General features: G+C 35.0%; 1 protein-coding gene across 4 annotated transcripts in view; it reads left to right on the top strand.

Moving 5' to 3' along the window:
- NCKAP1 (NCK associated protein 1) overlaps positions 1-12,231 on the top strand; it is a 53,608-nt gene that overhangs the window by 28,800 nt on the left and 12,577 nt on the right. For all 4 annotated transcript variants that reach the window (XM_059475572.1, XM_059475571.1, XM_059475570.1 and 1 more), the window contains 12 exons: positions 609-741; positions 2,023-2,104; positions 2,500-2,558; positions 3,140-3,285; positions 3,797-3,929; positions 5,582-5,701; positions 5,960-6,099; positions 6,799-6,930; positions 9,209-9,427; positions 9,909-10,039; positions 10,388-10,485; positions 11,526-11,619. In XM_059475572.1, the coding sequence (XP_059331555.1) occupies positions 609-741; positions 2,023-2,104; positions 2,500-2,558; positions 3,140-3,285; positions 3,797-3,929; positions 5,582-5,701; positions 5,960-6,099; positions 6,799-6,930; positions 9,209-9,427; positions 9,909-10,039; positions 10,388-10,485; positions 11,526-11,619 (1,487 nt within the window). The remainder of the gene's footprint in view (positions 1-608; positions 742-2,022; positions 2,105-2,499; positions 2,559-3,139; positions 3,286-3,796; positions 3,930-5,581; positions 5,702-5,959; positions 6,100-6,798; positions 6,931-9,208; positions 9,428-9,908; positions 10,040-10,387; positions 10,486-11,525; positions 11,620-12,231) is intronic.

Genomic DNA, 12,231 nt, shown 5'->3' with positions numbered 1-12,231 from the left:
CAAGATTTTACAAGTGTGAATAGGCAGGAGATTTCTCAAGATTGTTGGACAAGGTTGAACTGAAAGACTGCAGGATTTTAAACAAGTAACAATCACAAGGCCATTTATAGAACTGGAGTGGGAAAATCTTGGATTCTCTTCACTGGATTTATGTGTTAATGAAAGATGGAGGTTCCAGAGCCTCTCTGAAACTACCTGTGCTAGTATTTCACCATCCTCATGGCTTGGAAAAAAAAAAAAAAAACCAACCAGAAAAGTAGTTATTAAACTTGTATTTTCCAGGTTTAACTACTTTTTGAGAAAAATGTTTTTGCAAATTGAGCTGTACAGAAGGGCTTCTTATTCAGAAAAAGAACTGAATACTTATACAAACCTTTGAGGATTACTATGGTGATATCCTGCTAACTTATGTCCTGTTGAGTAGATTTGAGCTTGCAGAGAAAATTACCTATGTAAGCTCCTTTTACAACAGTAACAAATACTTTCCTACAGAAATTAGCTATTAATAATTGTTTTAAAAGCAAGGTATAGGAGGAAAATCGGATGATAGAAATTTTTAAAAATATTTTGAGTGACATTTCTAAGCTTTTCCTTGTTTTTTTGTCCAGGCACATAGCTGAGCTGATATTCTACATGGAGGAGCTCAGGGCACACGTGCGGAAATACGGACCAGTGATGCAGAGATATTATGTACAGTATCTCTCTGGCTTTGATGCAGTGGTCTTAAATGAGCTGGTGCAGGTATGGCAGCATCATGGTTCTGCCTTCTCAAGTGCAAATTTTAACAAGGGCTTTTTGTCCAAAATTACATCATAAAGTGCATCCCAGTTTGTGGAGTTTGGTGAATGCTATGGAGTAAACCAGATGAACTTACTGCTTAATTCTGGGATTTAGACTTACATAAAAACATGTGGATTTTATATAAAATCACAGAATATCCAGAATTGGAAGAGACCCACAGGGCTCATCAAAGTCCAACTCCTGGCCCTGCTCAGGACACCCCAACAATCCCACCCTGTGCCTGAGAGCATTGTCCAAATGCTCCTGGAGGTCTGGCAGCCTTAGGGCTGTGACCCAAGCACTGGGGATCCAACCACTCTCTGGGGGAGGAACCTTTTCCTAACATTTTCCTTTCCTTTTCCTAATACCCAACATAACCCTCCCCTGACACAGCTTCAGACCATTACAAGTGGTATGAATTTATACACTGCAGTATTCATATATGAATATTATGAAGCACTGTTATGTTTAGAGACTGTAGAACAGGTACTGTCACTGAAGGAGTGTAGAAATCTTTTCTTATTTAGCCCAACCAAGAAATTATAAACTTTCTGAAGTGCTTTGGTTTTATTTCCTGGTGACCCCACTAGATGGAGCCCAAGCTGAAATGAGGGGAAAAATTTGCTTGAATTTTAGTTGACATTAATTCATAACAGCTGTCAAGCACCAGATTAGACAAGTGATTGAGAGGTAATTTGAATTTTTTTCAACCTTTAGGTTTCAATATCAGTTTTTTCTGGAATTATGAGAAACCTCTGCATGGCATTACTTAACAGAAGTGTGGTCCTATTTAGTAAAACTACAAAGATTTATGTTACATTTTGTAAAATTTGAATGTTTAGTAAAATAAATTTCAAATTTTTTTAAATAAAAGTTTTGAGGGAAGGGTTTTTTGGACGTAAAGCAATGCTGATGTGGGCTCCATTATGCTCTGCAATAACCCAATTTTCATTGCAGACAGGACAGAAAATGTAGTGTAACTACATTTACTGACAGACGTTCCCATTTTGAGCTGATATTGGTTTGGAAGCAATCTTTTCTAAGTATTTGTCATCAGGCAATCAATTAAAAAGTGAAAGCTATTAAATAGCACTATTTGAACTATTCCATTGATTAAGTTACCTCTTGTAGGTTTTTGAACATTTCAGAATATAGCTGATCAATGGGGCATAGATATTGACATTATTTCATAAACCAAGTTCAAAGTAATAATGATAATAACAGACACAACATTTCTTTTAGAATCTTTCAGTGTGCCCAGAAGATGAATCAATCATCATGTCCTCTTTTGTGAACACAATGACTTCACTAAGTGTGAAACAAGGTAAGTTTATATGATCTTTGGAAGATTGGCAGATTCCTCTGAAAAGTTTAATCACTTTTGTTTCATGTAATCAGTAGAAGGAGATAAAGTGGTTTTGTTCCCTTGTTTCTCTTTCATTTTTGTATCTGCTTCTTGTGGTGTCTCCCTTTTTCAAAGGATGCTATTGGGTAGTAATCCAACCTTTTAATACAGAAAACATTACACATATTATCCTGTAGATATGTTAATTCCTTTTACTGCCACTGTACTGGATCAAAATTCCTGGGTAAAAACATGAGGTTCACTACCCAAATAACTCTTTAGTACTTTGGGGTTTTTAGAAGGTCTGATATAGTATATCTCAATTTGTTATTGTTTTCTAAGGGTTTTCTGTTCTATATTTTTCCCTGATGCAGTTGAAGATGGAGAGGTGTTTGACTTCAGAGGAATGAGATTAGATTGGTTCAGATTGCAGGTAAGAATTGGAAAATATACATGATGTTTCACTAACTTAAAACCAAAATGTTTCATAGATTACTGCTGTTCTAGGTTACTCTCACACTGCAAATGGGTGACAGGCTATCTAAAAACAACCTACTCTTAAAATCAAACAAATACTTCAAGAGATAATTTGCTATGTTTTGATATAACTTTGTCTGCTTTGGGTACTTTTTGCAAATCATCCCTTGGGGTGTTTATAACAGTTCAGAAATAGAATGTGTTGAGGCTGAGCTGTTTGGTGGGTGTGCAGGGTGTGATTCAATGTGCCTACACTGGTGAGGGAGAGATTACAAATTTGTGTTTTGCCAATACATTTGTTCAGCAGTTTGTCTGTGAATTAGTGCCATATCCAGTGGTTCTTTAGAGATTTCACTGAAAGGCAGTTTGCTGATTTTTAAGCTCTAGTGGAAAGAGAAGAATCCCTGCCTGGTCTTTAAATACCCAGGTGTCCTATGCATAGCACAAATATTATTTAACACTGATATTGAGCAATAGCAATAGAATTTGCACAAAAGCTGCTGCAGATTTAACACAGAAATTGTGTTTTCTTTCCAGGCCTACACCAGCGTTTCTAAAGCTTCACTTGGCCTTGCAGACCATAGAGAACTAGGAAAAATGATGAACACAATCATTTTCCACACAAAAATGGTAGATTCTTTGGTGGAGATGTTGGTGGAAACCTCAGACCTTTCTATCTTTTGGTATGCTACTAAAGTGACTGTACAAGTTTTTTATTATTTATTGTTTGGTTTGTCCTTGCAAGTGTGATTTTTAAATAGCACACTTTGTAGGAAGGTAGACCAGTGGAAGAATCAATTGGAATTTCTGGTTTCTAGCAGAATTAGTTTGAAAAAGATGTTTATGAACATTTGTCAGACTTATTCTGACAGTCATATAATTGATCAGGAATCGTTTGCAGATTTTTTCTTAATACTTCTTGTCAAAAAATGCAAGTTTTACAGTCCCTATGTGGCAAACATCAGAATAAGAAATTATTCTGGTAATAATAATAATGTAAAATAGATGTGCCAATAAAATGCATAGCAAGTGAATGTAGAAAACAAACAAAACTTCCCAATACTTTCATCATTTTTTGGTATAAAAAATGTGTTTATGATTACATTTAGTTTGTGTGAAGTAACCCTTATTTGCAGTAAAAAATATACATATTGCATTTAATTGTCTGGTTAATAACTGATTAATTCTGTTCAGTTTTTATAGTCGTGCTTTTGAGAAGATGTTTCAGCAGTGTTTGGAGCTTCCCTCTCAATCCAGATACTCAATTGCATTCCCACTGCTTTGCACTCACTTTATGAGCTGTACCCATGAACTGTGCCCTGAAGAGGTAATTTTTCAATTTTGGTTATTTTCATCTCTTATTGAACAAAGAGTGAACTAGAGCTGAACACTGCAAGAAGGTGTTTGTTATGGCAATTTAATATTTGAGGGAGGAGGGTGCTAAAAATATTAAAAAGGAGGTAAAACAAGTAGATACCTTGTTAGATGCATAAATCCTGCATAAATCTCTAAATCCTTTTCTCAAGTGAGAAAGAATTTTGATCTCTGCTTTAAAGAGGGATTAGCTAGGGTACAAAAATTAGATGACTTTTCAGGCTTAGATGCTAATAAATCCTCTCTGCCTGTTTAAACTTAGAAGCAACAGTTTTCCTCTTAAATGATATATACAATCATGGCTGGGAGAAGGAAATAGGAAGCTGGGAGTTCTATATGACTTGTTACAGTTTTCTTCAGTAAGAAAAAAAAAGTGATACACAGTATAATGCAAGCATTTGCTTTGATCAGAACTGGGTAATGGCAGCCTTGTTGGTTAGAGTTAGAATTTAAAAAATACTGTGGTGCTTGAAGAAATGGACTCTTTGTTAAAGGAAGCAGTTAGAATCTGAGGAAATTCTTTCTATTTTTGTTGTAAGGGCATAAATCCTTTAGTACATTTCCTGTATGTCCATTCACTTTGAAATTAGTCTGGGAGTTAACTTGGCCATTGTTATCTAGTACTTATGAAAATGTTGTTTTCATTGCTAACAGTGCTCATCTGAAACAATTAGTTGAGTAAGATTTAATGTAATATACACAATATGGGGTTTTCTTCTTTAAAAATAAAATTATTTTCTGCTAAGCTTCATTACAGTATACATCTATATAGATATTTTCCTTGTATGCTTTCCTTTAAATAGCAGACAATGCTATTTATACTAGACAAGCATTAAAAAGTTTCCAAGAAAGCTGAACCCTTCAGGACAAGAGACATCTTTGAGAACAGTTATATTAACAGTAGGAAATCAGTAGCCAAAGTCCACTGGACACTAGTTACTGTGCATTCAGCTGCTGCAAGCACATTTTGTCACAGCCAGCAGAACTTGAAATTCAATATCTGAATTGTATTCCTCAGTAACTATTATAATTTTGGAAAAATAATCTTTGCTGTGCTGCATGCAGTCTGTCATAGTGTGGCTGATAGAAAATAAACATCAGTGGTGAAAGGAGGATTTCAGCAAGACAGAGGCTGTGCTTGTGCAGATCCAGTGAGAAAGGAATAGAATCCAGAAATTAATGCAGCAGGGCTTTATTACTGACTTTTTCAGTGATCTGAAGGACACTGCTGTCTCTATAGCTTGAGTTGCATGCTCTTTTCCCCCTAGACTTGGGATTGGCACATACTAATGAAGGGGACATTCAGAGAGACCTTGGAATATTTGACACAGTAAAGCAGACTTGGTCCAAAATTAAATGTGAAAACCTATTCTTCAAACTTTTTTTGGCCTTTTTTTACAAAGAATATTTTTAATGGTGACTTTGGAAATTTCATGGTTCAGATTGCTTCCAAAAAGAAAAAACAGCCAGGAGTCAAGACTATTGAGGACTAAATAGTTTATTATTTCCCATATCCTAGTTCTATGATTAGTGAACTGTTCTCTGCAGTTCTGTAGGACTGATGGGAAACTGAAAATCCTGCTTTCTTTTCTCCCTTTTGAACAGCGACATCACATTGGGGATCGAAGCCTTTCCTTGTGTAACATGTTCTTGGATGAAATGGCCAAGCAGGCTCGAAATCTCATCACAGACATTTGCACAGAACAATGTACACTGAGTGACCAGGTGAGGATGGTTGTGTATGTTTTCATTTTTTATTTTATTTTAATTTGAGATTTTCTCCATTCAGCTTTCTGGATATTTTCTGTTCGCTTTTTTTTCTGTGTGTTCGGGTAAACTTTCTGTTTATTAAATTGAAGGTGATTTGAGCAGGAATTTTTAATACTAGAATTGTGTCAAAGGAAGAATGTGTTACTTGTGTGATGAAATGTGCTAAAAAAACTGGATTTTAATTTGGAGGGGCTGTTTCTTTTTGTTTACTAGTTGTTGCCAAAACATTGTGCCAAAACCATCAGTCAAGCAGTGAACAAGAAGTCAAAAAAACAGACTGGAAAGAAAGGAGAACCTGAAAGGGAGAAACCAGGAGTAGAAAGCATGAGGAAAAACAGATTGGTTGTGACAAAGTAAGCTGTTTCTTCTGTTCCTTTCACCTTGAATCCCAAATCAAAATGTGTTTCACACATTTCAATATGTTTTACATATTGAATGCTTCTTGCTTAATTTGTTTGAATAAATTTAATTGGCTGTAAGTTTGACAGCTTTGCAGTTTGTGAGCTTATGATGCTTCTGTGGCTTGTAGAGAGACTGAATTCTGTTACATAAGTAATAGAATTTTTTGTCTCTTGAATTTATCCCCTTGGCTGTTTCCTTTCCTGAGCAGAAAGAACCCCTGTGCTGTAACAAGGCTTCTTAAATAGTCATATTAACTGTGGGCATGTGAGGCCAAGGAGTGGGTGGCATCTTTGATTCTACCATGCTTTAGCTCTCTTAATTACAGCCTGGACAGGAAGTTCTTGCTGTCTTCTAAATCACTTAGACATCTATTCTTTTTTGGGGGAGGTAAAAAGAAATCTATATATAGATTAAAAAAATATATCTCACATCACTGTATTTAATACAGATCAGTATGCAGTTGTAGGATATCTTCTTGGCTAAAATATTGGTTTTTAAATATGCTAGGAAAGTGTCTTGAAGCAGAACATGATAACAAAGAGTTAGACCTGTTCTTGCTTTTGAAGCATTATTCATTCATGTGCCTTCCATGATAGTATACACTTCTGTTACATTAAATATTTTTATTAATTTCTTGTCTATTTTTAAAGCCTGGACAAACTGCATACTGCACTTTCTGAGCTCTGCTTCTCAATCAATTATGTACCAAACATGGTGGTTTGGGAGCACACGTTTACCCCAAGAGAATATTTGACATCTCACCTGGAAATCCGCTTTACCAAGTAAGAAACATTGTAGAGTTAGAGGCATTGATAGACAAGACAAACCTTTGCTAGTTTATGTTGGAAATATTGTGTACTTGCTACATTAAACTAGGTTTTAAGGGTGGATTGTGAAACCTATGAGTAGAATCCTAGCAAAATGATTATGTTACATGTGCAGACATACACAATAGTCAATTCCTGTTTTAAATTAAATGTGTTGAAGTCCATATAATCTGTTTAATAGCCAGATCTGCCTTTCCAATCCTGTGTATTTTGTAGGAGCTGGTGATGACTGTTTGTAGGCATGTATTAAGATATGTATTCCCACCATTCTTTTGCACAGTGCTGGAGTGATTTTGAGTATTTGAGTCCACTGCCTTGCTAAAAGGAAGTCTAAAAATCAGAAGTCAAGATCTGACAAAGCCAACTGAGAATATGTGCAGTTACTTTTCTTTTTTTAATAATAAAGTGTTGGTGTTTGATATTCCTGTCTGTTCTAACTTTGATCTTCCCATAATTTTTTACAGAAATAGGCAAATGGCAACTTTTGTAGAGGACTTCATATTTAACCAGCCAGTTATCCTACTATTTTATACCAAAGATCACTGGTTATATATTTCAAGCAGGGTATAAGGCTTAATCAGTTTAATCATTAAGACATAATATTAGGTCACTGGAGCATTCCATCAGTAAGATAAGGTGGCATAAAAATGAAGATAACTTCATGATATTTTAAGAAGTCAACTCTTCAGGTTTATGAATTTAGACCAGTGTTGGTCACTTGTGCTTATTTTGATTTGGGGAGGTCGCCTTTTGGATTGGGGCTGAAGCAACCAGGCACATTACTTTCAGACTGCTTTCCTTTTTTTTGCTTCATGAAAGAAACTTGTAAGCAGAGCAGAATAGACAGTTTATAATTATTTTTCAGACCTTCAAGTGGCATTTCTTTCAGAGGCTTGCCATGTTCCTTAAATGACAGTGTCAGTGTCTCACTGTTGGGATTTCTTTACTGTTTTAACCTCCTCTGTGTCATGTGTGCTTGGACTGGAGCTTATTATTATGCCACTTAATCTTGTTATTGTATCAATTTTGAATTTTTTTTTTAAATAAGAGACTACTTCAGAAGCAAACTGTTGAAAATACTTAACAACAACAAAAAAGTTACTCTAAATAATGTGTTCTTCTCCAGAGTAACTCATCCTGTTTACCTGTGATGATACTATCTACCAATTTCTTTTTTTTTTTTTTTAATTGCTGTTCTGTCTTTGAAAAGTACGTATTACTTAAAAGCTTGGCTCTTAGAAGTCTAAGACCATTACAAATTGAAAATAAACACTACAACAGGTATTTGTTTACTAAGACTGCTTTTAAGGGTCCCCTGGCACAGTTTGCTTGAGGACCTGGTTGCAGTGACATACTGGGTAAGGTCCATGTCCATGTATGTTAAAATGCAATATACAGTTCTACTCTAGCTTGAAAGCTATCCTATGAATGTCTGTTATTAGAAACCTGGTTTTATTTATAGTGAGAATTTGAGCAAATTAAAGTATGTCCTGCAGTTTCTTGGTTCCTCGATTAAAGACAGAAATCAGACTGTGTTAGCTGAAGGGGGATGTATTTTTCATAATAGGATTTCTGTTTATTTACTTCATGTATATATTGGATATATTTTTCAATTCATACTATGCTATAGCTATGTTGTTTTTTAAAAGATATTTCAAACTATAACAGCAGCTTTGGTCAAATAATTTTTGTGTTAATATGCTTTGAACACTTCAATACATGATTGCTCTTGCATCTCCAAGAAGTTCTAAAAGACTTCAAAAAAATTAATTTATTTGTTGAAGTAGTTGTTACATAAGCCTTGTACAGTGTGGGTTGCTTATAAGGGGGAAAAAACTTAATTTAAAAAGGGCTTGGTGAGTATTAGTCTCATTAAATTTTTACTGGAACCACAGATATAGTTGTCTTTGGAATCCAAAACTGTTTTTAAAAGTTTGGATGTAGCATGTGCATTGATGAGAGTTTTATACTTGAGGATTTGAGAAGTATTCAAGTAAAGTGAGTATTTTCCGTGCTTTAAAGTGTTTCAGACCAGGTTGGATGGAGCTCTTGAGCAACCTGATCTAGTGGAAGGTGACCCAGGAGGGGTCAAACTGGCTGGTCTTTAAGGTCCCTTCCAACCCAGGCCATTCTATGAAAATCTGTGGACATAAAATCGTCTTTATAGTTGCATCTTTGTTGAATTTTACTAAGAAATTAATTTTTTTTCTTCTTATCCCTTTGTTTCCAAAAGGTCAATTGTTGGAATGACAATGTATAATCAAGCAACACAAGAGATTGCAAAGCCTTCAGAGCTGTTGACCAGTGTCAGAGCCTATATGACAGTCCTGCAGTCAATAGAAAATTATGTACAAATTGACATTACACGAGTGTTTAACAACGTTCTGCTTCAGCAAACCCAGCATTTAGATAGCCATGGTGAGCCAACCATTACCAGTCTCTACACAAATTGGTAAGTATTGCATCAATGCTTGTTATACATTTTTTAGAGATTTTTATTGTTGCTGTTGTTTAATGAAGAATCTAGACTTGGAGAAGTGGAGTTACATTAATTTTTCTTAAGTTTCCAACATCATATGTTTGTTTGTCTCTGTACCTGTTAAAAGCAGCTTGAAATTTGCCTGTTGGCAAACTCCTTATACTTATTATAGGGATGAGATATAGAGTGGAGTTATTTTAAATTTTCTTAAGTTTCCAACATCATAGGTTTACCTTTGTCTCTACCTGTTAAAAGCAGCTTGAAATTTGCCTGTTGGCAAACTTATACTTTTTATAGGGACGAGACATAGAGTAAAATCAGTTGAACTATGAAAATAAAGCTTTGGTGTATGGGCTTTGCTGTCCCTTGTCACACAGCTGTGTGACATTTCATCTGCATAGAGTATCCATGAAGATGTGCCTTTTCATCTAAAACATTTCTCTTTTCTGATAAGGTATTTGGAGACTTTGCTACGGCAGGTTAGCAATGGTCACATAGCCTATTTCCCAGCTATGAAAGCATTTGTGAATTTGCCTACAGAAAATGAATTGACATTCAATGCTGAGGAATACTCTGATATATCAGGTAAACTTTGATGTTTATACTATATTTGTGAAGGACAGTTATTGTATTGCTTGAGTAATTGGAATAACAGCAACTGTCAGAGCAACTGTTACTGAAATAACAACTAACTCTTAGAGTTAACAGTTGTTATCCTTCAGTAGTATTTTAAGTACTTTTTATTCATGCTGCCTCTTGTCTCACTTTTCCTGTTTTTGCTCAAAGTAGCATTGCATTTAAGCTAAAGAGATGTGTGTCAGTTTACTACCATACAAATTCTTGTCTTTAAAATTATGCTTTCGAGTAAAATATTGGGCTGCAAATAAGTGAAGATGGAATATTGGAAATAGAAGAATTTCTTTTATTTCTCAGAAATGAGAGCCCTTTCTGAACTTCTGGGACCATATGGCATGAAGTTCTTGAGTGAAAGTCTGATGTGGCACATCTCTTCACAGGTTGCTGAGCTTAAGGTAACCTTGGAAGCTGGTGGGTGGGAACATTAATTGAAGTCTTCTTTAAACAGAAGGAACTTCAATGTTCAGAAGAACACAAGAGATCTGCATTTTCTTAGCTGTTGATTGTCCTCTACATAATCACTTTTCCCTTTCTGAAATAGGGTGCTTAGCATTGAGACTGCAAAAATATTTTTATAAGAATAAGCGCTCTATTTTTTGCTTGAAGAGAGTTTAAAAATACAGCTTGGCACAGCCTAAGTTCCTCAGCTAACAGGAAATTTGGATCTGACATTTTAGAGATGTGATTATGCAATCTCAAATTTAAATTTTAATCTGTTAAATATTTGGAGAATATTTCAGGAAAGTTATTACATGTACTCTAATCTTACAAGTTGCATATATGAGAGCTGTTAAAAATTAGAAACAGACATATTTTCTTTTCTTTTGGCCAAACTGAAATGAAAACTACTGCACTTGAGTTTAACAGTTGAGTTTAACTGTTTCAGGCTAAGGTGTTGGGACTTGGAACTATGTCTTTGCATTCTCATATTATAGAAAGAAGAAAATTTCAAGTAAATAGCATCAAGGTTTCACAGTCAACTTCCACTCTTGATCCCATTTTTCAGTTTTACCAACATTAAATTTCAGCATAATCAGTGAAAACAGCAATCCAAAAGAATTGATGACTTTTTGAATTTATATTTTTTTATAATATGTATACTTTTCTTCTAAAAAGCTGAGTGGCATAAGGACCTATTGTCTGATTTTCACAGAGTTAAATTCCTTTGCTTTAAGATGTGGTACACATTGCTCAATACAAAAATCATATTCTTAGGGGTATCTAAATCCTCTGCTTTTTGATTCAGAGCTTGCTTTTGTGTATAGTAGTGACTGATCATGATATTGATGTTGGAGTCCCATTAAGAACACAGTGGATACATCTGTGTTCCCTGGGGTTAGTTGTTTTTCTGCCAAGTTGAAATGTACTAAATCAGGCATTTATGCAGCTGACATGCTGAAATCTAAAGCTGACATGGATCTTTGCTTCTTTATAGAAACTTGTGGTGGAGAATGTTGAAGTTTTAACACAAATGAGGACCAGCTTTGACAAGCCAGACCAGATGGCAGCACTCTTTAAAAGATTATCATGTGAGTATCTAACAAGATCCTACTAAAGATACACAGATATTTTCTATATTTGTCTTTGTAAAGAAAATGGGAAAAATTAATTTCTCTGTATTGAATATCCATAAGCAGCAAAATGTACATGACCTCATATAAACTGAGGGATCATTTTGAACTTTTCCAGTCTTCTCATGTGCAAAGTAAGATTTCAGTGTTATTTAGTGCACAGGCACAATATTAGTGATGAATTTTGAGCATCATTTCAGGGATGATAATACCTAGCTGTAGCGGCATTAATGTGGAAGCCTGATACATAGCTTAATGTGAAACAAAAAATAATTACAGTAAAGAAGCATTTTTGTCCTCAAGAAAGCACAGAACAGTGCTAGAATCCAGGACTGCCAGCTGTGTATACTAGGTTTCATTCCAGGAAGTGGTAATTGTGATAGTCTTCTACTGAAAATCCCATTGTGGATTCAGCTATAAAAACCTGCTTTAGCACTGCTTATTTTGGCTCTTTTAAGGAAAGGCTTTGTTTCAGTACCGTGTTGCTTTCAATATTTTGTGTAATATTTTTTTTCTCTTATTTAAAAAACTGATCTTTTAAACTTCAACATTTTGTCCATTGTTCTCTTT

The sequence above is a fragment of the Ammospiza nelsoni genome, chromosome 7, assembly GCF_027579445.1.
Source record: "Ammospiza nelsoni isolate bAmmNel1 chromosome 7, bAmmNel1.pri, whole genome shotgun sequence".
NCBI lineage: Eukaryota > Metazoa > Chordata > Aves > Passeriformes > Passerellidae > Ammospiza > Ammospiza nelsoni.
The sequence above is the reverse complement of the archived record's forward strand: the minus strand, read 5'-3'. Positions and strand labels throughout refer to the sequence as shown.